This window comes from Pleurodeles waltl, chromosome 4_2 (assembly GCF_031143425.1).
Source record: "Pleurodeles waltl isolate 20211129_DDA chromosome 4_2, aPleWal1.hap1.20221129, whole genome shotgun sequence".
Taxonomy (NCBI): domain Eukaryota; kingdom Metazoa; phylum Chordata; class Amphibia; order Caudata; family Salamandridae; genus Pleurodeles; species Pleurodeles waltl.
Genome location: NC_090443.1, coordinates 1,007,322,346 through 1,007,346,078, shown reverse-complemented (window position 1 = coordinate 1,007,346,078; position 23,733 = coordinate 1,007,322,346). Strand labels below are relative to the sequence as shown.

The 23,733-nt window shown below is 46.5% G+C and overlaps 1 protein-coding gene across 2 annotated transcripts in view; it reads right to left on the bottom strand.

Annotated features, from left to right (window-relative positions):
* Positions 1 to 2,563: 2,563 nt before the first annotated feature.
* The window catches only part of DMAP1 (DNA methyltransferase 1 associated protein 1), a 462,196-nt gene continuing 441,026 nt past the window's right edge, over positions 2,564 to 23,733 (bottom strand). For both annotated transcript variants that reach the window (XM_069232858.1, XM_069232859.1), the window contains one exon: positions 2,564 to 3,159. In XM_069232858.1, coding sequence (XP_069088959.1) covers positions 3,111 to 3,159 — 49 coding nt within the window. In that variant the 3' untranslated portion in view covers positions 2,564 to 3,110. The remainder of the gene's footprint in view (positions 3,160 to 23,733) is intronic.

The window sequence follows — 23,733 nt, the reverse complement described above, 5'->3', positions numbered from 1 at the left end:
TCTTCAGGACACCAGATCATAATTTTTCTGACTCCTAATGCTGAACATGCATTAAAAATCATACATCACCAGGCACACAACACACATTAGTACTGTGCTGTAAACCAGCATATGCTGAAATCGCATATTTTCTGGGTCTCTCACCACTACTACATAGGGACCCATGGAGTGGTTCATGGGGCAATCCTTAGAGTCACACATTCGCCAAAGATAATGCTCCTGCACTTCACCTACATCAGCATAAGGAAACCTCCAAATGTTCATTCGTTATGTGATTGAGGGCTGGTTTATAGGCTGAAACATGTTGACTCCCACTGATGCATGGATACCAACTAATCCTGTGTATCATTTCAGTTTTTAATCTTCCCCTCAATTTACCCACATTAAAGGACAACTCTTGGGATTAGATATAAGGATTTTTGTTGAGTCTTGATCCTGCTTCCACTTTCACCCACCATCTTAAAAAGTACTGTTCATCATTGTGAGGAGCCGATTCAGCATTGTAAGGTTCCTTGGTAAATGAGGTGTGGCTGATGAAGCATGACAGTCAGGGGGGTGAGTGAAGCCACACATATCACATTTTTGAATTTGATGAAGCCTTGTGTTTTCTACATGTCTGGGCTGGGGATATAGTATTATGGACCATCCAGAAGGTTAGCCAGATACCAAACGGTAAGGCATAGTTCTTGGGCTAGAATAGGACACATATGGTGATTTCCCCCTCAATAATCAATATGAACCCAACCTATACCATTTTGTATGCCAGTTCTAAAACCAGTCATGCCACAAATACAGTTAGCACCACACAGTATAACACACACACATCGACGGCCTAAAAAGTGAGATAAAGTCCATACTGAATTCAAGCATTACACTAGGCAGTTACAACACATGACTGAAAAGTAGAAAGGACATTGAAGACTAGCAATGAACCTCCAAGGTTACTGAGGCAACACCCTTATAATCTGCACTGTGAATGGGGCTGTTGGCGGGGGAGTAATATCAGGCCTTTCTGGTGATGGACCCTTGCCACATGCTTATCCACCAACTAGGGTTCTGACCCAACCTTGATTCATCGGACTACCTCCTGTTGTACAGCATTCAAGACAGGGCTGGTAGATGTTCCTGAACATGCAGCATGTTGTATTCTATAATAAAAAAAATGCCTTATATCATTAACAAAGTAGACTTGTTCTGAAGAGTCATAAAGATCATCAGTCCATCTGAAGGAGACAAGTACTGCAAAACCTTAAAAATCTTGCAAGATTTTAGCAACCACGTTATTTGGTTTTGTGGATGTAAATTTCACCCAGTTACACACCCTTGCTTTGCACAGAGACTCTTTCAACTTGATCATTTAGATGCAGGCTAGTGACAGGGAGACAACTGGAGAGATACTCATGTTCAGGTGTTCATACTTTTGTTCCTGACCCACGTTTTTGACACCCTTGTGTAGAGTCACTGATGTACTTAACCGGCTTACTATATATGTTTCAATTAAAGGTGATACCCTGATTAAACCCAAGTATGTGCTGGCCCTGACTTCAACATGGCACTTAAGATTTGTAATGTGCCAAACACTGTATGCTGTTGTACTCCTGCACTGCATATACAGTAGGTGAAGTGTTCACTAGAAGAGTCAACTTTTGTATGTACCGGGTGTGGTGGATTATACCGCAGTGATAGTGCCTGTTAAGAAGGTTTTTGAATCTACTTGTGATACAGCACTTTTGACTCAACGAGTATCATGTGGGTTATGCTTAAACAGTGATCATTTAAGGCTTTCTGCAGCAAGAAAACATTGAGCATATCAGATGAGACAGTTCAGAAATCTCTATCTTGGGTGTTGAGACAGCCGTTCAGGTGAATCACAAGTCAGATGTTCACAGTGGAAAGGGCCTTGGAAATTTTAAAAGATGTGTTGATGAACATAGAAACTGTGCCTTTACATTACAAGCTGGACCACTACAAAATACAACAGCACAATTCTGAACGAACAAGGAACAGCTTGAAGGTGAACAGGCAATAAAAGCATTGTGAATGGAGAGACTGTAGATTTTAGTTGTGTCAGACCCACCAACTCTAAGAACCTCTAATCCCCATCCTTCTCAATAAGTTTGAGTTTGGTTTTTTAATTTCTAATTATTCCATCCTCGTATCCTCAGGGGCATTCAGTCTTTCACTGCTGCATTTCTCCTTATGCGGTGGAGACTGTGGTCAGTAGGAACTGGGGTGATTCATGATACGTCTGCAGCTTTAGAGGCAGTTCTGACAAGGGCTTGCTTGATCAATGCAGTTGATCCAGCTCATACTGAATTATACAAGAGGGAGCAGGATCTCCCTTCACAGCTATTACCAGAACATTGATTGTGTAAAAGTGAAATGAATCCCTCCTCAATTCCTCTACCTTCCCCCTCAGCACAAAAAAACAAGAATGATACACACAGACCTCCACAGGAAGTAAATCAGTTACATGAGTCTGGAGCTCATCACACAAAATCAAATCTTTGTGTTGCTTAAGGGAACTGATAGGCACCTTTCTGTAAAACAAAGAGGGCAGAAACACAAAGAAAACCATTTATTTTTGGGACTCACAATACTATTGCTGAACAATAAAGGTGATTCAGATTGTAGCGGATCTAAATCTTGCAACACATTTTGAGAGGTGCTGCCAACAGATTCAACACTGTCCTCTGCTTCCATCCTGGCTTGTAAGACAAGCTTCCCATTCCAGTGTGCTCAGCAGTGACTTGATATGGAAATACCACCATCTACACAACGCAACTTGTCAATCTTTATCCAAGCGCAAGACATCAAGCTTCTGCCCACAGTTATCCAGATGGGAAGTATAAAGAGAGATCAAAGGTCTTTTCTTGTTTTTCCAGCATAGGCGGATGGTCTTGATTCTTAACAAAGAATGTGCACATCATCTACTACTTTCAAAGATGTCTATTCCACTCATCTTGCCCAAACCTTTCCACCCATGATGGTGCCAAAGTGTGCTGGCAGAAATTCACTGGAAATCCGATGGATATAGGGCAGTGAGCTGGTCGTGCACACAGCCTGTTGCAGGAGGTCCCTCTGACTTGGTGCCATACTTCAAGGTTTTTTCATCTTTTTAACAGAAGACGAACTGGAGGCAGATTCCCTTCGCTTTCTCTAGATTTAAATAAAGAGGAGATAAGTATATATACAACAAAAGAACTGACAACATATAAATATCACTTGAGTCATTTTAGACATATACCTTCTACCTTCTTTTAACATATAGACCTATATGGTCCTCAGTATTATCGGGCACTATTCAATTTTATTGTTGCATGTTTCAACTCAAACCTTTTTTTAATTCCTAAATTATTCTGGTGTGCACCACTTCTGCTTGGAAGCTACTCCATTTACCCATTATCCACTCAGTAAGTAGACATATTTAACAATATCCCTGCATAGATATCACCATGCTTCCTTGACTTCACAATTTTGAAGTATCTTTCTCCTGAATTATATAAATTTTAGTTCCCTTCTGGCAGGGAAGTATCTTTATTGTACAATATCTCCCATCCCTCCTTTCGAGGTTGCATATTACAATTCTTGAACTGATTATTAAAGATGGTGTGGTTTAAATAATTCACCACTTTGATTGTCAACATCCCAACTGATTCACTCTGTCTTATTACACCTCTCTCTGCATGTTGATATTTATATTACACGTCACATGATGAAGGTAATATCACATTGTTTTTAGGTCACTTAGGATTAGGACCATGCATTATCCCTTTCGTTTTGGAGATTTCTAAAATATCTCATCTTGTACTGCTTTTCAGGGATAGTACACTGAAGGGACAAGACTACTGACCCAATGCATCTTTTCTAAAGAATGCCCATTTTATTCTACTCCCTTTACCAACATTATGAACTTTATGTCAAGTCAGGGTTTTAGTCACATCTTACTGCCTGGCCACCTATTACTTATGGACCCACTGCAGGGCTTCAGTCTGCTTTCCTAAGTCAAACTGTGTGTCACTTGCTATTCCATACAGTTGACTCTGTTTACCAAAATACTTGTCAGGTGACTGATCCAGCACGCTTGTCAAGTCAACTAACCGGGCTTCTACCCTCAGGCTGCTAAACTATTTTCCACGTCTCTAGGGTCCAATAATATCAAAAGCTTAGTAGAAGTCTAAAACGATTGGATCCTTATATCTCCGTCTCAATCTAAAGCCAAACTCAATGACTTTCCAATAGTGAACATACTTCTACACCAGCATAAATAACATATTACTTTAAATAGACCTTATTATTCTATACTTTAAAAGTGAGCCATTTTTCTCTGCAATTTAGAATTGAGTGACTGTCCCGTAGGTGCAAGCCTCTGTGCTACTCCCACAGTAGTTGAGTGTTACTCAAAAACTCCATTGCTACAGCTCTACAGAAGCAATTTTAACATTTTACAAATTTTACACAATTTAAAAAGTCTTGAAATCACAACTGGTATTATTTGCATAAGCAAGCATATTCCGGGCTTTTAAAGTAGTTATTTGTAAATGAAGAATGGCTAAAATCCTAAATGTTTAATATATATATATATATGTATATATATATATATTTAGATAGAAAGAGTGAGTGCGAAGGTAAGCCGTTCTTGCCTGTACTTTCAGCAACCGATCCGGTAAGGCAGAAAACAACCATACCCACTAGATAACATCACATAAGTAAAATAGAATTTCAGACAGGTAAAACTGCTCACCCGGGGTCTCAAAAAAACTCCTTGTTTTAAAAGTAGCTACAGCTGCAGGACAGTAAGGTATGTATTGTATTGTACAGTAATTGTCTTTAAATAGCGCTTACTACCCGAGACTAGGCGCTACAGCATTTTTCACCAAATATAGAACGTTACTTTGGAACCGCAAAGGATCAGTGGTAGATTAGTAAAGGGAAATATCAATTGTTAATTTGAGAAGCGGTGGACATATAAGTCTTTTAGTCTGATTGACCATGGTAAAGGAGGGATAGAAGAGGGAAGAGTCTAGATAGTGTAATTAGGAAGATCATAGTAGTAAAATGAGGTTTGTGATGAGTCAAAGATGGGATACAGGAGGGAAAAGTCAAGGAGGTGTTATTTTGGAGGTTATAGCAGTAGAATGAGGTTTGGAGTGAGCTGAAGAGGTAACAGTCAAGAAAGGATCCTAGGGTGATCATAATAGTAGATTGAGGTTTTGGGATGAGTCAGAGTGGAGGTAGAGGATAGATATATATTGAGAGACATATAGGGTGAGCCAGAGTAGTGCATTGGAGGGAGTTGACATTTTTTTTTCTTTCAGCCTCTTTGTTTCTTTTCTTTCCTACTTTCTTTCTACAGTAGGAGTAAAGTAATAAATGTACAGATACATACCTACGTAGAAAGGGAATACACGTATAAGGAAAATGATATAGAAATATAAAATTGTATTACGTAAAATTCTGTATGTGCAAGTATGGTTAGATAGTTAAAAATTCAGACTTTCAGGTGGTACTCTATGTAAAAGCTAGTTTGTGTATTTCTATATATTTTATTTTTTATGTTTTCCCCAATATTTCAAGAGTGAAGCACTTATAGATACAATTAAGATCATATTTACATATTGTGGTAGATAAATAAAATATGCAGAGACCAATATGCATATACTATAAAACTATGCAGTGACCTACATAAATGTTAAGCATACAATAATGCACAGATATATAAACCATAAGTAATATATACATTAAGCAGACCTAAAGTATATCTAAACCATAAGTAGTATATATTTTGTACAAAGAAATACGCATATCTAAATACATACATATAATCAAATCATATATATATATATATTTACATGCAAAGGCATATACTGTACATTTGTGTTTGAGTGTGGTGGTCATGTAGGAAAGAGGCAACTCAAGTAGTTTCTCAAGATAAGATTGTTATCTATGGCTCTAGTTTGGCTGCCTGAACAGAGAAAGAAGTACAACCCATGATTTTATTTTTTCTTGTATGCAGGGGTTTTGAGGCGCGGTGCCAATCTTCAGTGAAGGTTCCTTTGTTGGATGTATTTGGTGATGTTATTCCTGATTAACAGTGGTCCTGTTCCATGTATTGCTAAGATGGGGGGCTTATGGCTTTAAATGTAGTAGTCGTCTGGCAGCAGAGTTCTGAATTTGTTGTAGCCTTTTTATAGTTGACAAAGATGATCTGTGGTAGAGGCCATTGGCGTAATCAAGTTTAGACAGTACAAGAGAGATAGTAGTTTGGACCTTGGATGGAAATCCTAAGTGGGGAAAGAGATGTTGCAGAGTTTTCATAGTAATGAAGCTTGATCTTGCTAACTTGTCCACTTGGGCAGTCGCTGATAATTTGGAATCCATGTTAGTTCCAAGGTTTCTTACGTCCTTAGATACTTTAGGAGGTGGTTCCAGATCGTAAGGCCAGGCACAGAGTGGGTGGACATAACGGAAATAACAATTAATACTGTAAAGAAATCCACATACGTTTGCCAAAAAATTCATCATAGCCTGTGGTACTGGGGATGCCTACACCTCTTCTATATGCCAAAGTACATATACACAGTACTCATCTTAAATCGATCTGAACATTAAAGGAAACCTAGCCAACCACTGAAGGTTTCCAATACCTATATAAAAGAGTATAATAGAGAAACTAAACGCACAAAAAGTGAGGGGAGGGATGCTTATAAATCCAGCCACTAGCAATCCCTTAAAGTAGTATTCCAAAACACAGCATTCTTTTGTCCACCATGCCACCTGAGGTTAGACTCGTATGCAAAGCAGTCTTGGTCCTGCTCGAAAAGAACTGTCCAGGCCCAACTGCCAAGCCAGGTCCTCTCTGATCCAGAACCCAAGGCTAGAGTCTGTCTGAATGGGCCTCTTCAGTTTGGTGTAGCTTGGTTCCAGTGGCACAGTGAGCAAGGGACCAACACACCCTAGGCACAGATCTTCGATGATTACATCCAACCTTAATAAAAAGGGATTTCATGACTGAAACGTGGAGGCAAGCACCGGGAGTACAGTGACCAAAATTCTAGTACAGGATAAATCCATCTTTGAGGGCAGGAATACATTACCTGTGTTTACTAAACTCCTGAAAGCAGGAGGTACTCAGACTGGAATTTAACTATAAATATTTACGAGATTAGCATATGGAGAAGACTGGAGTTTGGATTTCCCTCTACCCTATGAGATCAACTATGCACTGCAAATCTTTACAAAACCTGTAAATTAATTGTGGTACAAATGGGGTTTTGAGTTGTATATAGCACACATTCTGAGCTGAATTACTTCAAAGTGCTTCCAAATTCAGCAAAGGAAGTCAGAAACGGCACAGAAAAGTGATTTTGATGGGATAGGATGCAGAATTTTCCCTGTCACAGACCTACTGATCTACTCAGTCAATAGATAACAGAGACTACACTCTCTAGTTCAACAGTAAAAGACAATAATTGTTCTTCATTTCTATTACAGGATCTAAACCAGGATGGTGTACTCATGTGAGAACATGAGCAAAAATGTCCTTAATCAAGACAGAAAGCAAATCATTCCTCTGACAGAACTATGAGTAAGCCACTAAGGAGAGAAAAGGGGACTTCACTCTTACTATTTTCACGTTACCAAAAAAAAGGAATCCTCAAATATTATTGGCACCTTAAAACTTCCAAAGCTAAATTGTTAAACATTCTATGATTCAATAGTGACTTAACAACTACATAATCCCACTTTGGAACGTCCAGTTTGATGTTACATAGCTATTTCAATATAACAGGCTCTTCAAGAACAGCATGCAATAGATAAACAAGAAGGTATAGTTTCTTACCTGTAACTTCAGTTCTCTCATAAGGGTATTTCCATGATAGTCATAAGCGTAGAATAATTCCCCGCCCGCCTGTGGGGACCCCGTAGCACTTTTTGCAATATCACTTCTAAAGTGTCCCTGTTCGCCTCCCTTCAGGAAGGCCTGTCAAGACACTTAAGAATGTTCCCATGCAGCCTATAGGAAGGGCTACAGTGTTTAAGCTCCTGCATTCAGATTAGCCTGGAAGTAAAAATATTAAATGTTTGCCAAATAAAAGTTATTTTCCAAATCAGCTACTTCCAAAACTTCTTTTATTTTCACAAAACCCCTATCAAGGAGTGCAGAACAGTGTAGTCCATAGGCTGCCATTAGAATTGAAGAAAAGGGATACTGTGCCTTTAAGAACAGCCAGTCCTCCAGTATCCCATCATGCCTAGAGAGAGGCTGTTACCTCAGTTCTTTTTGCAGGTAGTTACTGACTGACAATCCGAATAAACGTAGCAAGACCTCTAACTGTTCCCCCGGGGAGGAGGGAGGGTTGCTTATGACTACCATGGAAATACCCCTACGAGAGAACTGGAGTTACGGGTAAGAAACTATACCTTCTCTTGTAGGGGATTTCCATGTATAGTCATAAGCGTAGAATAGAATACCAAGCCCATCCCCCACGTCAGCGGAGGAACAGTTAGAGTAAACCATACATATGTACTCAAGCAAACAGGTTTCTCAGCGAAGTCTGGCCTACATGAGCATCTGCTCTAGCATCTGAATCTAAACAATAATGTTTAGTAAATGTGTGAACTGATTTCCAAGTCGCAGCTTTACAAATTTCTGCTAAAGGAACATTGCGCAATAGAGCAGTGGTAGCCGCTTTTCCTCTGGTGGAATGGGCTCCAGGCCTGCCCTGTAAGGTTTTCTTAGCTAGTTGATAACACAATAAAATACTAGAGACTATCTATCTCGCTATTGATTGCTTGAAGGTGGCTAAGCTAGTTCGAACAGGTCTGTAATTAACAAATAGTTGTGTAGTTCTCCGAACAGGAGTGGTCTTATCTAGATAAAACTTTAGTACTCTCTTAACATCTAGGGAATGGAGAGCCCGCTCAGCTGGAGTGGAAGGGTTTGGAAAGAATGTGGGCAAGGCACTCGAATGGTTAATGGAGAAGTCAGATATGACCTTAGGAAGAAATTTTGGATGTGTCCGTAAGACTACCTTGGAAGAATGAAATATTGTGTACGGTTCATGAGCACCGAGGGCCTGGATTTCGCTGACCCTTCATGCTGAAGTGATGGCTACTAGAAAGGCTGTCTTCCAAGTGAGGTGTTGGAGGGAAGCCTTGTGTATGGGTTCAAATGGGGCCTGCATTAAACGTGAAAGGACCACATTAAGTTCCCATGGTGGTGAGGGGCGTCTAATTGGGGAAAAGACCTTCTTTAACCCCTCTAGAAAATCTTTGATCACTGGGATTCTGAAGAAAGAGGTCTGTGAAGCAGTTAATGCTGCTAAATGCACTTTAATGGAGGAAAGCTGGAGGCCCGATCGTGCTAGATACAACAAGTAAGGTAGAACAACATCTTCTTTGCAAGATGTAGGATCTATCCATCTAGAGGAACACCAAATGCAGAATCGTTTCTACTTAAAGGAATACGCCGCCCGCGTAGATGGCCTCTTCGCTTCCTTTAAAATGTCCATACAATCCTGTGGCAGGTTGAGATGACCATACTGGACTAGCTCAGGAGCCATGCCGCCAAATTCAAAGATGAGAGATTGGGATGCCTCATTTGTCCGCCGAACTTCGTCAGGAGGTCAGGCTTGCAGGGTAGCCTGAGATGTGGTTGGAGTGATCTCTGAAGAAGGTCCGGGAACCACCACTGTCTCAGCCACTCCGGTGCAATGAGGATCATTGTGGCTGATGTCATGGACAGTTTGAGGAGGACTACCGGGATCAGCGGAATCGGTGGAAAAGCGTACAGAAATCTGTTGGACCAGTCTATCCACAGAGCATTGCCCTGCGACTGTGGGTGGTAAAATCTGGCGGCGAAGTCGCAGCATTTCCTGTTTTCTTCTGTGGCGAAAAGATCGATAGAAGGTGTGCCCCACAAACGGAAAATGTCTCGAGTGACGTCTTCGTTGAGCACCCACTCGTGATTCTCTTCGAGAACTCTGCTGAGGGCATCCGCTTGACTGTTCTGAACGCCTGGCAGATGGGTAGCCACTATGTTCAATTTTCTGGCCAGGAGCCAGTGCCAAATTGTCTGGGACTCCTGAGACAGGATTCTGGATCTGGTGCCCCCTTGTTTGTTCAGGTAGAACATAGTGGTGGTATTGTCCGTCTGCATCAGCAGGTTGTGGGCCGTGATTGAGGGTAGGAACGCCTTGAGAGTTGGGTGTACCTCTCGTAGCTCTAGGAGATTGATGTGTGTTAGACTTTTCACCCTTGGCGTGGTCTCCCTTAACTTTTTGCCTCTGTTCCCCAGGTTGTTGATGTGTGCTGGACTCTGATTTTGCTGTTTTTGTTACTCTGGGCACTTTACCACTGCTAACCAGTGCTAAAGTGCAAGTGCTCCTGTTTAAATTATATGTAAGTGGTTCATCCATGATTGGCATATTTGAATTACTAGTAAGTCCCTAGTAATGTGCACTAGAGGTGCCAGGGCCTGTAAATCAAATGCTACTAGTGGGCCTGCAGCACTGGTTGTGCCACCCACATAAGTAGCTCTGTAATCATGTCTCAGACCTGCCACTGCAGTGTCTGTGTGTGTATTTTTACACTGTAAAGTCGACTTGGCAAGTGTACCCACTTGCCAGGCCTAAACCTTCCCTTTCCTTACATGTAAGGCACCCCTAAGGTATGCCCTAGGTAGCCCCAAGGGCAGGGTGCAGTGTATGGATAAGGTAGGACATATAGTAATGTGGTTTATATGTCCTGACAGTGAAATACTGCCAATTTCGTTTTCACTGTTGCAAGGTCTGTCTCTCTCTCATAGGATAATATGGGGGCTACCTTTAAATATGATTAAAGTGTAGATTCCCCTAGAGAAGAGATGGACAGGTGGAGTTTGGGATCCCTGAACTCACAATTTAAAAATGCATCTTTTAGTAAAGTTGATTTTGAGATTGTGAGTTTGGAAATGCCACTTTTAGAAAGTGAGCATTTTCTTGCTTAAACCATTCTGTGACTCTGCCTTGTTTGTGGATTCCCTGTCTGGGTCAGTTGACAGTTGGGTTGTTTTTCACCTCACACCAGACAGTGACACAAAGGGAGCTGGGGTGTGATCTGCATTCCTGATTAGCCATCTCTGCTAGGAGGGAGGGGTGGAGTGGTCACTCTCATCTGAAAGGACTGTGCCTGCCTCTGACAATGCTGTCTCCAACCCCCTGGTGTGTGTCTGAGGCCTTGCCTGGGCAAGGCAGGATTTCACAAGAAGGTGTGAGTCCCCTTTGAAGGAAGGTGACTTCAAAGACTAAAATGGGTATAAGAAGGGCACCCAAACTTACAAACTTTAGAAACACTTCTGGAATCAAGGGGAACCTCTGCCTGGAGAAGAGCTGATCGCTGAGGAACAAGTGCTGCCCTGCCTGTGACTGTGCTTTGTGGAGCTTTCCTGCAGTGCTGCTTCTGCCTGAGTAAGAGGGCAAAGACTGGACTTTGTGTGCCTTCCATCTTGAAGAAGAAATCTCCAAGGGCTTGATGTAGAGCTTGCCTCCTGTTGTTGAAGTCTCAGGGATAGCAAAGACTTCTTCCTGCCAGCACCTGGAGTCTCTGGAGAGACCCCTACTCTGCTCTGTGGTGCCCTTCCAGTTCCTGGGACCCTAAAAGGAGAGGCTGGCAGCCTAAGGACAAAAATACACGCACCGCGCACCGTGCGGAGAAAAGATCGACGCGAATCCGATCGCGGCTGAGAAAACGACGCGACGCTGGCTCCGCAGCTGAGAAACGACGCCGCTGGAAACGCGACCGGAGAATCGACGCCCGGAGCAGGAGAAACGACGCGCAGCATCGCTGACGAAGGCTGAGAGATCGCAACCAGCGCCGCGGGACTTCGGACCGTCGCGTGGCTGGCTTTTTCGACGCGCCTCGCCGAGCCGAGCTGTTTTCGACGCATATACCCGTGCCGGGTTATTTTCGACGCACACCGTCCGTGCGGGGTTATTTTTGCCGCAAACCAGGTACATTTACACGCTAGCAGCGCTAGTGTGTTGTTACAACTACCTAAAGACTCTTTTTATTTTAAACCTTTTAAAAATCATAACTTGACTTGTGTATGTTGGATTTTTGTCGTTTTGGTCTTGTTTTGTTTAGATAAATATTTCCTATTTTTCTAAACTGGTGTTGTGTCATTTTGTAGTGTTTTCATTAAGTTACTGTGTGTGTTGGTACAAATACTTTACGCCCAGCACTCTGAGGTTAAGCCTACTGCTCTGCCAAGCTACCAAGGGGGTAAGCAGGGGTTAGCTGAGGGTGATTCTCTTTTATCCTAACTAGAGTGAGGGTCCTTGCTTGAACAGGGGGTAACCTGACTGTCAACCAAAGACCCCATTTCTAACATTGGTGACCAGCGGTCGGGATTTGGACTTGTATTTGTACTTGACATACAGTAATTAAGTGTACACTACTGTTTTGATCTCAGACCACTACGTGACCACATACTACTAGTCTTGTGATTTTTGTTTTTTTTACTTGGACTGTTTTTCTCTGCATTCAGTTTCTTTTTTTTCACTGATCCCGGGATTGACTTTGCTGAAACTTCATTTGAGAACTTGCTTTTCTGTTTTTGGAACTGTGCATATTTTTTTAACCTCTCATCATGTCTCAGTCTGGAGATGCCCTAGCTGAAACCGCTTTTGATTTGGAGAAATTGGAGAGCTACAAGGTGGCTCAGTTGAAGCAGTTTTGTAGGAATGTTGGCTGTCCCATTGAGAGCTCATCCAGGAAGGATGAGCTGCAAAAGGCGCTGAGGGCCTGGGTGACAGCCAAAGCAGCTGAGAGGCACACAGATGAGGAGCCAGAGGGGGAAGAGGAGTTGCAAGTCACTCACACTGATGTAGTGGGTGGGCCTGCTATGTCTCAGGGGAGAATCTCCAGGGCAGGTAGCAGTGTGTCCTCCAAGAGTCTGACACCTGGAGAGTTACAGGACAGACAGGCAGAGAGGGAGTACCAGTTGGAGCTGACAAAGCTCAGTCTAGAGATGGAACAGAGGAAGCTGGCCCTTGAGGAAAGGAAGATAAACATGGCTCATGAGCTCAGTTTAAAAGAGATTGATCAGAGGAGTCAGTCCAGTAGGGATGGTGGCAGCAATTCTACAGTGCAGCCTGAGAGAAGGGTACACATCCCAAAAGACCTTGTGAGGGATTATAAGAGGGAGGATGATATCTACTTGTGGTTCAAGGGTTATGAGTCAGCTCTCCACATGAACCTGGTCCCTGAAGCTCATTGGGGGGCAGCCCTGTGGAAGCATTTTGAGGCAGAGGGGAGGGACACACTGACGGCCTTAGGGGATGCTCAGAGTCTCACCTACCCTGCCATGAAGGAGGCCTTACTTACCAGGTATGGTCTCACCCCTGAGCAGTACAAGGAGAAGTTTAGATCCTACAAGAGAAAGGAATCCCAAACATGGTTGGAATGTGTTGATTCTTGTTGCAGGTCACTGGATGGTTGGGTGAAGGGCAGTAAGGTAAACACGTATGAGGGGCTTTACAATTTAATTGCTTGGGAGCACTTGTACAGTTTATGTTTTCCAGAGCTGCGCCAGCACCTCATTGACAGCAAGCTGACTGACCCCAGGAAGCTTGCACAGGAAGCGGACCGCTGGGAGAGCACCAGGGTCCAAAAGAGGTATGGGGGAGACCACGCCAAGGGTGGGCAGGGTCCCTCTCAGAAGAAAGGGGGGGGTAAGGGCAAACAGGATGAGTTCTCTAAAGGGCCCCAAACTGATTCCCAGGGTAAGGATTCCCAACCCCCCAGTGAAAAGAGGCCATGGTTCTCCAAAGGGAAGCCAATGGCAGGTGGTCCCCTACGTAAGTGCTATTCATGTGACCAGGTGGGTCATGTGAGGGGGGACCCCAAATGCCCCAAAAGTACACCGGCACCCACTGGTGCACCGTCCAAGGGTTTGGCCAGTGTAGCGCTTGGGGAGGAGTTGGTTTCAGGTGGGTGGGAACCAGCAGAAATGACCCTTGTCTCACTAGGGGACAGTGAGATGGTCCAGAGAAACCTAGTGCCTGATAACACTAAGAAGTACAGGCAATGGGTGACCATCAATGGACAGAGGGTGGAGGCTCTGAGAGACACAGGAGCCAGTGTGACTACAGTGAGGAGTCACCTGGTGTCTGAAGAGCAGATTGATCCCCGGGTACTTCACCAAGTAGTTGCAGTAGACAACTCTGAGCGCCTCTGCAGAGTGGCGCAGGTTCCCTTTGAATGGGGGGGGGTCTCAGGTTCCTGGAAAGTAGCTGTGAGTCCAACCATGCCTGTTGATTGTTTGCTAGGCAACGACCTGGAGGATTCCCCTTGGAAGGAGGTGGAACACAGGTCTCACTTGGAGATGTTGGGTCTGCCTGGGTGGGTATGCGTATCCACCCGGTCTATGGCAGCCAATCAGGGTAGTCAAGAGCCCCTGGAGCCTGAAACAGTGGCCCAGGGGACCGCCAAGAAGAGGAAAGGCCGGAGGCGCGGGAAACCCGCCCCAGAAGTTCCCACGGTCCGGGAGGAAGCAGAGCCTGAGGGTGATGCCCCGGAACCTACAGGGGAACAGGTGGCTGAACTGGGGGAGGTCCCTGAGCTGTCGCAGTGGCAGCAGGAAGGGGGACCCACCAGGGAAGTATTCTGCACAGCGCAGAAGGAATGCCCTACTCTTGAGGGACTGCGGCAGCAGGCTGCAGCCCAGGCGGCTGGCGGAGCGCCAGGTACTCACCTGATTTATTGGGAGGATGGCCTCCTGTATAGTGAGCCTAAGGTTCCTGAGCCGGGGTCAGCTCGTATGCTGGTGGTACCCCAGGGCTTCAGGACCTTCCTACTGGGTTTGGCTCATGATGTGCCTTTGGCAGGACATCTAGGGCAGGACAAGACCTATAAGAGGCTTGTCTCCCACTTTTACTGGCCCTTGATGAACAAGCAGTCAGCTGCTTATTGTAGATCTTGTCAGACTTGTCAGGCAAGTGGCAAGAGTGGGGGGAAATGCAAAGCTCCCCTCCAACCTTTACCGGTAGTCAGTACTCCCTTTGAAAGGGTAGGAATTGACATTGTGGGGCCTCTGGATCCCAAGACAGCCCTGGGCAACAGGTTCATCCTGGTCTTGGTGGACCATGCCACACGGTACCCAGAAGCTATTCCTCTAAGGACGGTCACCGCCCCCGTGGTGGGACGTGCCTTGATGGGGGTTTTTACCCGCATGGGGTTCCCCAAGGAGGTAGTATCTGATAGGGGTACAAACTTCATATCCACTTATATGAAGTCTCTGTGGAAGGTGTGTAGGGTAACCTACAAGTTCACCACCCCTTACCACCCCCAAAGTAATGGTCTGGTTGAGAGATTCAACCGCACCTTGAAAGGCATGATTCAGGGCCTGTCAGAGCCCTTGAGGCGTAAGTGGGACGTCCTCTTGCCATGCCTTCTGTTCGCTTACAGGGAGGTGCCTCAAAAGGGACTTGGCTTTAGCCCCTTTGAGCTCATCTATGGCCACCCTGTGAGGGGACCGCTCAGTCTGGTGAAGGAGGCTTTGGAGAAAGCTCCTAGTAAACCACCCCAGGATGTATTTAGCTACATGCTGGCACTAAGAAACCAGACTGCCCGCTTCAGGCGTCTCGCTCAGGAGAACCTGGAAGCAAGCCAGGAGGACATGAAACGGTGGTACGACCAGAATGCCACTCTGGTTGAGTTTCAGCCTGGACAAAAAGTGTGGGTCATGGCACCAGTAGAGCCTAGGGCTCTCCAAGATAAGTGGACTGGGCCTTTTGAGGTGGTGGAAAGAAAGAGCGAGGTCACCTATCTGGTAGACTTGCAATCCCCCAGGAACCCCTTGAGGGTCCTACATGTCAACCGCCTCAAACCCCACTTTGAGCGAACTGAGCTATCCATGCTCCTAGCGACAGATGACGGGGTGGAGGAAGAGAGTGAGCCTCTTCCTGACCTCCTGTCTGCAGGAGAGAAAGATGGGTCTGTGGAGGGAGTGATCCTCTCCCCCTCCCTGACTGAGGAACAGCAGAGGGACTGTCGCCACGTGCTGGGACAGTTCGCCTCACTGTTTTCCCTGATCCCAGGAGTCACACACCTGTGCACACATGATGTGGACACTGGGGACAGTACACCTGTTAAACATAAGGTTTACAGGGTGACTGACAGGGTGAGGGCTTGCATTAAGGAGGAAGTCTCCAAAATGTTAGCCCTAAGGGTTATTGAGCACTCCAGCAGTCCTTGGGCCAGCCCAGTGGTCTTGGTCCCAAAGGCTACTGCTCCTGGTGCCACTCCAGAACTTAGGTTCTGTGTGGACTACCGGGGTCTCAATGCGGTCAGCAAGACTGACGCACACCCCATCCCCCGAGCTGATGAGCTCATTGATCGGTTAGGAGCTGCCAAGTACCTCAGTACGTTTGATTTAACATCTGGGTACTGGCAGATTACCTTAACTGAAGGGGCAAAGGAGAGGTCAGCATTCTCTACCCCCGATGGGCACTTCCACTTCAATGTGATGCCCTTTGGGATGAAGAATGCCCCTGCCACCTTTCAGAGGTTGGTCAACCAGGTGTTGGCAGGACTGGATGAGTTCAGTGCCGCCTACCTGGATGACATTGCTGTGTTTAGTTCCACATGGGAGGAACACCTGCAACACCTCTGGAGAGTGTTAGAGGCCCTGCAGAAGGCAGGCCTCACTATTAAGGCGAGCAAGTGCCAAGTAGGGCAGGGTTCTGTTGTGTACTTAGGACACCAGGTGGGGAGTGGCCAGGTGGCACCCCTACAGCCTAAGATTGACACGATTCTGGCTTGGGAGCCTCCCAAGACCCAGACTGAAGTGAGAGCCTTTTTAGGTCTCACAGGATACTATCGGAGGTTCGTTAAGGGATATGGTACCATTGTTACCCCCTTAACTGAGTTGACTTCTAAGAAGCAACCCAAGAAAGTGATCTGGACAGAGGCTTGCCAGAACGCTTTTGATGCCCTGAAGGCTGCCATGTGCACAGCACCGGTGCTGAAGGCACCTGACTACTCCACGGAGTTTGTTGTACAGACAGACGCCTCAGAGCATGGTATTGGAGCAGTACTCTCACAGCTGAATGAAGAGGGCCTAGATCAACCCGTAGCCTTCATTAGCAGGAGGTTACTACCCAGGGAACGTAGGTGGAGTGCCATAGAACGTGAAGCGTTTGCTGTGGTCTGGGCACTGAAGAAGCTAAGACCCTACTTGTTTGGGACTCACTTCCGAGTTCAGACCGACCACAGACCCCTCAGATGGTTAATGCAGATGAGGGGTGAGAACCCAAAACTGTTGAGGTGGTCCATTTCCCTACAGGGGATGGACTTTACGGTGGAACATCGACCCGGTACAGAACACGCCAATGCTGATGGTCTGTCCAGGTTCTTCCGCCTTAGTGATGAGAACTCCCATGAGGTTGGGTAGTTGCTCCCCACTTTTAGCTGGGGGGGACACGTGTTAGACTTTTCACCCTTGGCGTGGTCTCCCTTAACTTTTTGCCTCTGTTCCCCAGGTTGTTGATGTGTGCTGGACTCTGATTTTGCTGTTTTTGTTACTCTGGGCACTTTACCACTGCTAACCAGTGCTAAAGTGCAAGTGCTCCTGTTTAAATTATATGTAAGTGGTTCATCCATGATTGGCATATTTGAATTACTAGTAAGTCCCTAGTAATGTGCACTAGAGGTGCCAGGGCCTGTAAATCAAATGCTACTAGTGGGCCTGCAGCACTGGTTGTGCCACCCACATAAGTAGCTCTGTAATCATGTCTCAGACCTGCCACTGCAGTGTCTGTGTGTGTATTTTTACACTGTAAAGTCGACTTGGCAAGTGTACCCACTTGCCAGGCCTAAACCTTCCCTTTCCTTACATGTAAGGCACCCCTAAGGTATGCCCTAGGTAGCCCCAAGGGCAGGGTGCAGTGTATGGATAAGGTAGGACATATAGTAATGTGGTTTATATGTCCTGACAGTGAAATACTGCCAATTTCGTTTTCACTGTTGCAAGGTCTGTCTCTCTCTCATAGGATAATATGGGGGCTACCTTTAAATATGATTAAAGTGTAGATTCCCCTAGAGAAGAGATGGACAGGTGGAGTTTGGGATCCCTGAACTCACAATTTAAAAATGCATCTTTTAGTAAAGTTGATTTTGAGATTGTGAGTTTGGAAATGCCACTTTTAGAAAGTGAGCATTTTCTTGCTTAAACCATTCTGTGACTCTGCCTTGTTTGTGGATTTCCTGTCTGGGTCAGTTGACAGTTGGGTTGTTTTTCACCTCACACCAGACAGTGACACAAAGGGAGCTGGGGTGTGATCTGCATTCCTGATTAGCCATCTCTGCTAGGAGGGAGGGGTGGAGTGGTCACTCTCATCTGAAAGGACTGTGCCTGCCTCTGACAATGCTGTCTCCAACCCCCTGGTGTGTGTCTGAGGCCTTGCCTGGGCAAGGCAGGATTTCACAAGAAGGTGTGAGTCCCCTTTGAAGGAAGGTGACTTCAAAGACTAAAATGGGTATAAGAAGGGCACCCAAACTTACAAACTTTAGAAACACTTCTGGAATCAAGGGGAACCTCTGCCTGGAGAAGAGCTGATCGCTGAGGAACAAGTGCTGCCCTGCCTGTGACTGTGCTTTGTGGAGCTTTCCTGCAGTGCTGCTTCTGCCTGAGTAAGAGGGCAAAGACTGGACTTTGTGTGCCTTCCATCTTGAAGAAGAAATCTCCAAGGGCTTGATGTAGAGCTTGCCTCCTGTTGTTGAAGTCTCAGGGATAGCAAAGACTTCTTCCTGCCAGCACCTGGAGTCTCTGGAGAGACCCCTACTCTGCTCTGTGGTGCCCTTCCAGTTCCTGGGACCCTAAAAGGAGAGGCTGGCAGCCTAAGGACAAAAATACACGCACCGCGCACCGTGCGGAGAAAAGATCGACGCGAATCCGATCGCGGCTGAGAAAACGACGCGACGCCGGCTCCGCAGCTGAGAAACGACGCCGCTGGAAACGCGACCGGAGAATCGACGCCCGGAGCAGGAGAAACGACGCGCAGCATCGCTGACGAAGGCTGAGAGATCGCAACCAGCGCCGCGGGACTTCGGACCGTCGCGTGGCTGGCTTTTTCGACGCGCCTCGCCGAGCCGAGCTGTTTTCGACGCATATACCCGTGCCGGGTTATTTTCGACGCACACCGTCCGTGCGGGGTTATTTTTGCCGCAAACCAGGTACATTTACACGCTAGCAGCGCTAGTGTGTTGTTACAACTACCTAAAGACTCTTTAAACCTTTTAAAAATCATAACTTGACTTGTGTATGTTGGATTTTTGTCGTTTTGGTCTTGTTTTGTTTAGATAAATATTTCCTATTTTTCTAAACTGGTGTTGTGTCATTTTGTAGTGTTTTCATTAAGTTACTGTGTGTGTTGGTACAAATACTTTACGCCCAGCACTCTGAGGTTAAGCCTACTGCTCTGCCAAGCTACCAAGGGGGTAAGCAGGGGTTAGCTGAGGGTGATTCTCTTTTATCCTAACTAGAGTGAGGGTCCTTGCTTGAACAGGGGGTAACCTGACTGTCAACCAAAGACCCCATTTCTAACAATGTGGTATAAAGATTCCTTCTGTGACCATCGGCCTTGAATCTGCAGGTACACCCAGATGTGTTTTAGACCACGGCATGGGACGGAAACCGCTTTGGTTGCGATCACAGAAGAAGCGAAAAAGAGGATGGACAAAGGAATGGAAACCGCCATCATCTTATTAGATCTGAGTGCAGCGTTTGACACTGTTGATCTGAATATTCTTAAAGACAGATTACAAGGATCTCGGGAGTCGCACTGGAGTGGATTCTTTCGTTCATTTATGGAAGATCCTCCCAGGTCCTAGATAGATCTTGTACTTCCAGACGTATCCTTAGCAACTGTGGAGTTCCACAGGGGTCTGCTTTGAGTCCATTACTTTTTAATGTCTATATGCGTCCTCTAGCAGAAATCATCGAATCATTTGGACTGAAGTTGGTGTCTTACGCAGATGACACTCAACTGATTGTCTCTCTTTCTAATGATCATCCAGACATGGGGACAGCATTGGGTCAGTGTCTGAAAGCAGTTGCTACATGGATGTCAGGAAGTAAATTAAAACTTAATGATGATAAGACAGAAGTCATGTTCTTTGGGCTACCAAAAGCATCCACCACCAGTCCAAGCACTTCAATTGGTGCACTCACTCACCCGCCCCCTAAATGTCTCATTAAAAGTCTTGGGGTGTGGTTAGATCCTCAACTTTCAATGTTACAACATGCCAACAGAATAGCTGGAACCTCCTTTGCTCTACTTAGAACCTTGAGGAAGGTCTAATAATACTTCCATTACTTGCCAGGAGACTGGTTATCCAGGCATTAATTGGCTCCCGTCTGGATTATGGCAATGCATTGTTTGTGGGAGCCGCAAGATATGTGATCCAGAGGCTGCAAAGGGTACAAAATGCAGCCGCTCGTCTACTTTTAAACACTCCTAAACTTCACTCTATACGGGTCGCAATCTCATCCCTACACTGGCTTCCAGTGGAAAAAAGAATCCAGTTTAAGGCTCTATGTCACTTTCATAGAGCCATATTCAACCAGGGCCCGGAAATGCTAAAAACCCTGGCATTTATCTACAGCCCGGCCAGACCTCTGAGATCCTCCTCTGCTATGCTGGCCACAGTTCCGACAGTAAAAAAAGCAAAATGGGGAGGAAGATCCTTATCCTATCAAGGGGCCATCCTTTGGAATGGTCTTCCTGTTAATATCAGATCGACATCACAAGAGACTCTGTTCAGGAAGGCCTTGAAAACCTGGCTATTTAAAGCTTAATTTCCATACGATATTTAGATGGTGACACCACCTGTTTGCAGCTAAAGCGCTACGAGGCCTTCGGGCAGTTTTAAGCGCTATATAAGTACTGATAACATAACATAACAGGTGAGCCATATGAGCTCCCCATCCTAGGAGAGAGGCATCTGTCACAATAGTCTGAGGTGGAGGCTGCGCCTGGAATGGCATCCCCTTTAGGATGCTGGATGGGCAGCACCACCAATGGAGAGGTGAATGCGATCTTCCCAGCTCCCCGAGCACTGATCCCACTGGTCCTCCAGGCATTCCTGAAGCGAACGCATGTGGAGGCGAGCATTGGGTGTCAGGTAAATGCAGGATGCCATGGATCCGAGGAGTGAGAAGACTGTCCGCACTGTTGGGAGACTCGTAGTCTGGAGATTCCGACACTTCCGTAGAATAGATAAGCGTCCTTCCTCCGAAGGACACACTTTTGCCTGCAGTGTGTCTATGGCAGCTCCTAAGTAATGTAGTGTCTGGACTGGCACTACTGTTGACTTTTGAAAGTTGATATGAAGACCTAACCGGTACTGAAGGTCGCAGGTCAGTTGGAAATGCCATTTTGCTTCTGCATACGTGGACGCTTTGATCAACCAGTCGTCGAGATACGGGTAGATGAAGATCCGTTTCCTTCGGAGGTGGGCTGCCACCACCGCCATGCACTTGGAAAAGGTCCTGGGCGCAGACTTGAGACCAAACGGCAGGACCATGTACTGGAAGTGATCCTGACCTACTAAAAACCTCAGGAACGTCCTATGTTTCTTTGCAATGGGGATGTGGAAATACGCATCGTGCAGATCCACTGGGCAAAGCCAATCCCCTTGCCGAATCTGAGGGTATATCTGGTGTAAGGATAGCATCCTGAACTTCTCCTTTCGGATCCATTTGTTGAACGTTTTGAGGTCTAAAATGGGCCTGACTTCGTTTTTGTCCTTTTTTGGGATGAGAAAGTATTTTGAGTAGATACCTGAGGGGAACCGACTCCACTGCTCTCTTTTTGAGGAGGATGGAAACTTCTGCCTTGAGGAGATCGAGGTTTGCAGTTGTCAGGTTTGGCGGGATGGCCGGAGGTGGTGAAGAAAATCGGAGACAATATCCATTCTGTACAACGTCTAAGACCCAAGCGTCTGTTGTGATCTTTTGCCACTCTACCAGGCAATTGGTGACGCTTCCCCCCACCGGAGTGGATAACGAAGTTGGGGGGAGGAAATCCTCAGGGCTTTGAGGTGGTAGGCTGTCGGATGCTCGGAGTGGACTGATGAGTTGATCGTCCCCTCTGTGCCTTACGCTGTTGCTAGTAGAGCCATTGGTACTGGTGAGGCCTCGTAGAGGCCCATTGAGGGGCTTGAACCCTCTGCGTGGTGTAGCTGCGATGAAAGGGACGGAAGGACCTGCGCTGTTCTTTAGGCTTGTCCAGTTCTACCGCCTTTAATGTGTACACCTCCGCTTTCCCGAAAATGGCAGATTTAAAAGTCTTTGCTGCGCATCCGGTTTCAACGATGTGAGTCGCAGCCATGAGTGCCTCCTGAGCGTTAGTTACCCCATGACAGTACTCATGGGCTGAAAGCAGTGAAGCATCCGCTGCCGCGCTTATTATTTGGTTGGAGATCATAGCGCCCTCCTTGGCAACTTCTAAAAAGTCCTCTCTGTGGTCTCTTGGGAGATGATCTGCAAACTGCACGATGGAGTCCCACAGGGAGCGATCGTACCAGCCCAACAGGGCTGTGGCGCGTGCTGTTTTCATCATGGATGCTGCCGAGCCACAGACCTTACGACCTGTCGAGTCCAGTCGCCTACTCTCCTTATCTGGAGGAGAAGTGGAGGATGGAGAAGTTGCGTGGGCCTTGCGTGCCGCCAAAATAACAACCAAGTTTGGTGGCGGATCAGAACGCAAGAAGAGCGGATATTGCTCCGGAGGGCGGTACTTCTTTTGCAGCCTGGATGGTGCAGGCCTTGTCCCTGCCGGTGTGAGGAAGACCTCCATAGCGGGCTCCAGGAGGCCCGGTAGTAGAAGGAGCAATGGCCTGGCCGCTGACCGCTGTTGAAGCGTCTCGAAAATGACCGATGTCTATGGCGTAGGAGCAGCCATGGCTATACTTAGCTTCGACGCCCCTCGGACTAGAACCTCATGAAAGGTATTAATATCATCCACCGGAGATGACCGAGGAGGCGGAGAATCCGACAACGTAGGTGAATAGTCTCTGGTGGAGGACCAAGAGTCTCTGTTGCGCTCCCTTGAACTTGATCTACGCCTCGATCGGCAGTGCAATCTTGATCTGGAGGAGTCCCGTTCACGGCGTGAACGATGGCGCGATGCAGAAGGCGGTCTAGCCGGTACACTAACCAGATCTTGGGGTGCCGGGAGTGGCGTTGGTTGCGGCGCCTCCTGGCCTGTTGGCTGAGGCGGCGTTGCCGGAAGCTCCGGAGGAGGGGACCGAGGCAGAGACGGACGAGAAGAAGGAGAGGAAGGCAGCAGCACTACCGAGGAAGAGCGCTCTGATGTGGAATAAATTCTCCGCCTCTTGTGACCCCTCGACGGAGTCCTTGACGTCGATCTTCCTCTCCGTTTCGACGTCATGTGTGGCGACGAGCCATGTCTACGTCTATCCCTCGACGACGACGATCTGCTCCTTGACGTCGTGCATCTCGGGGTCTTCGACGTCGTACTATGCCTCGACGGCGAACATGTTGGCGCCGTACCTACTCTTGAAGTCAAACCTCTCGACGTCGACCGGGACCGATTTCGTTTTCGCCGTGACGAGTGCCTCTCAGACCTCCCAAGACCACTGGAGGCTGAGGTATGAGCCCTGGTGGAAGAATGACCTTCCCCTCGCTCAGAGGTCCCTCTGGTTCCTTGTCTTCTTCTCTCTGAT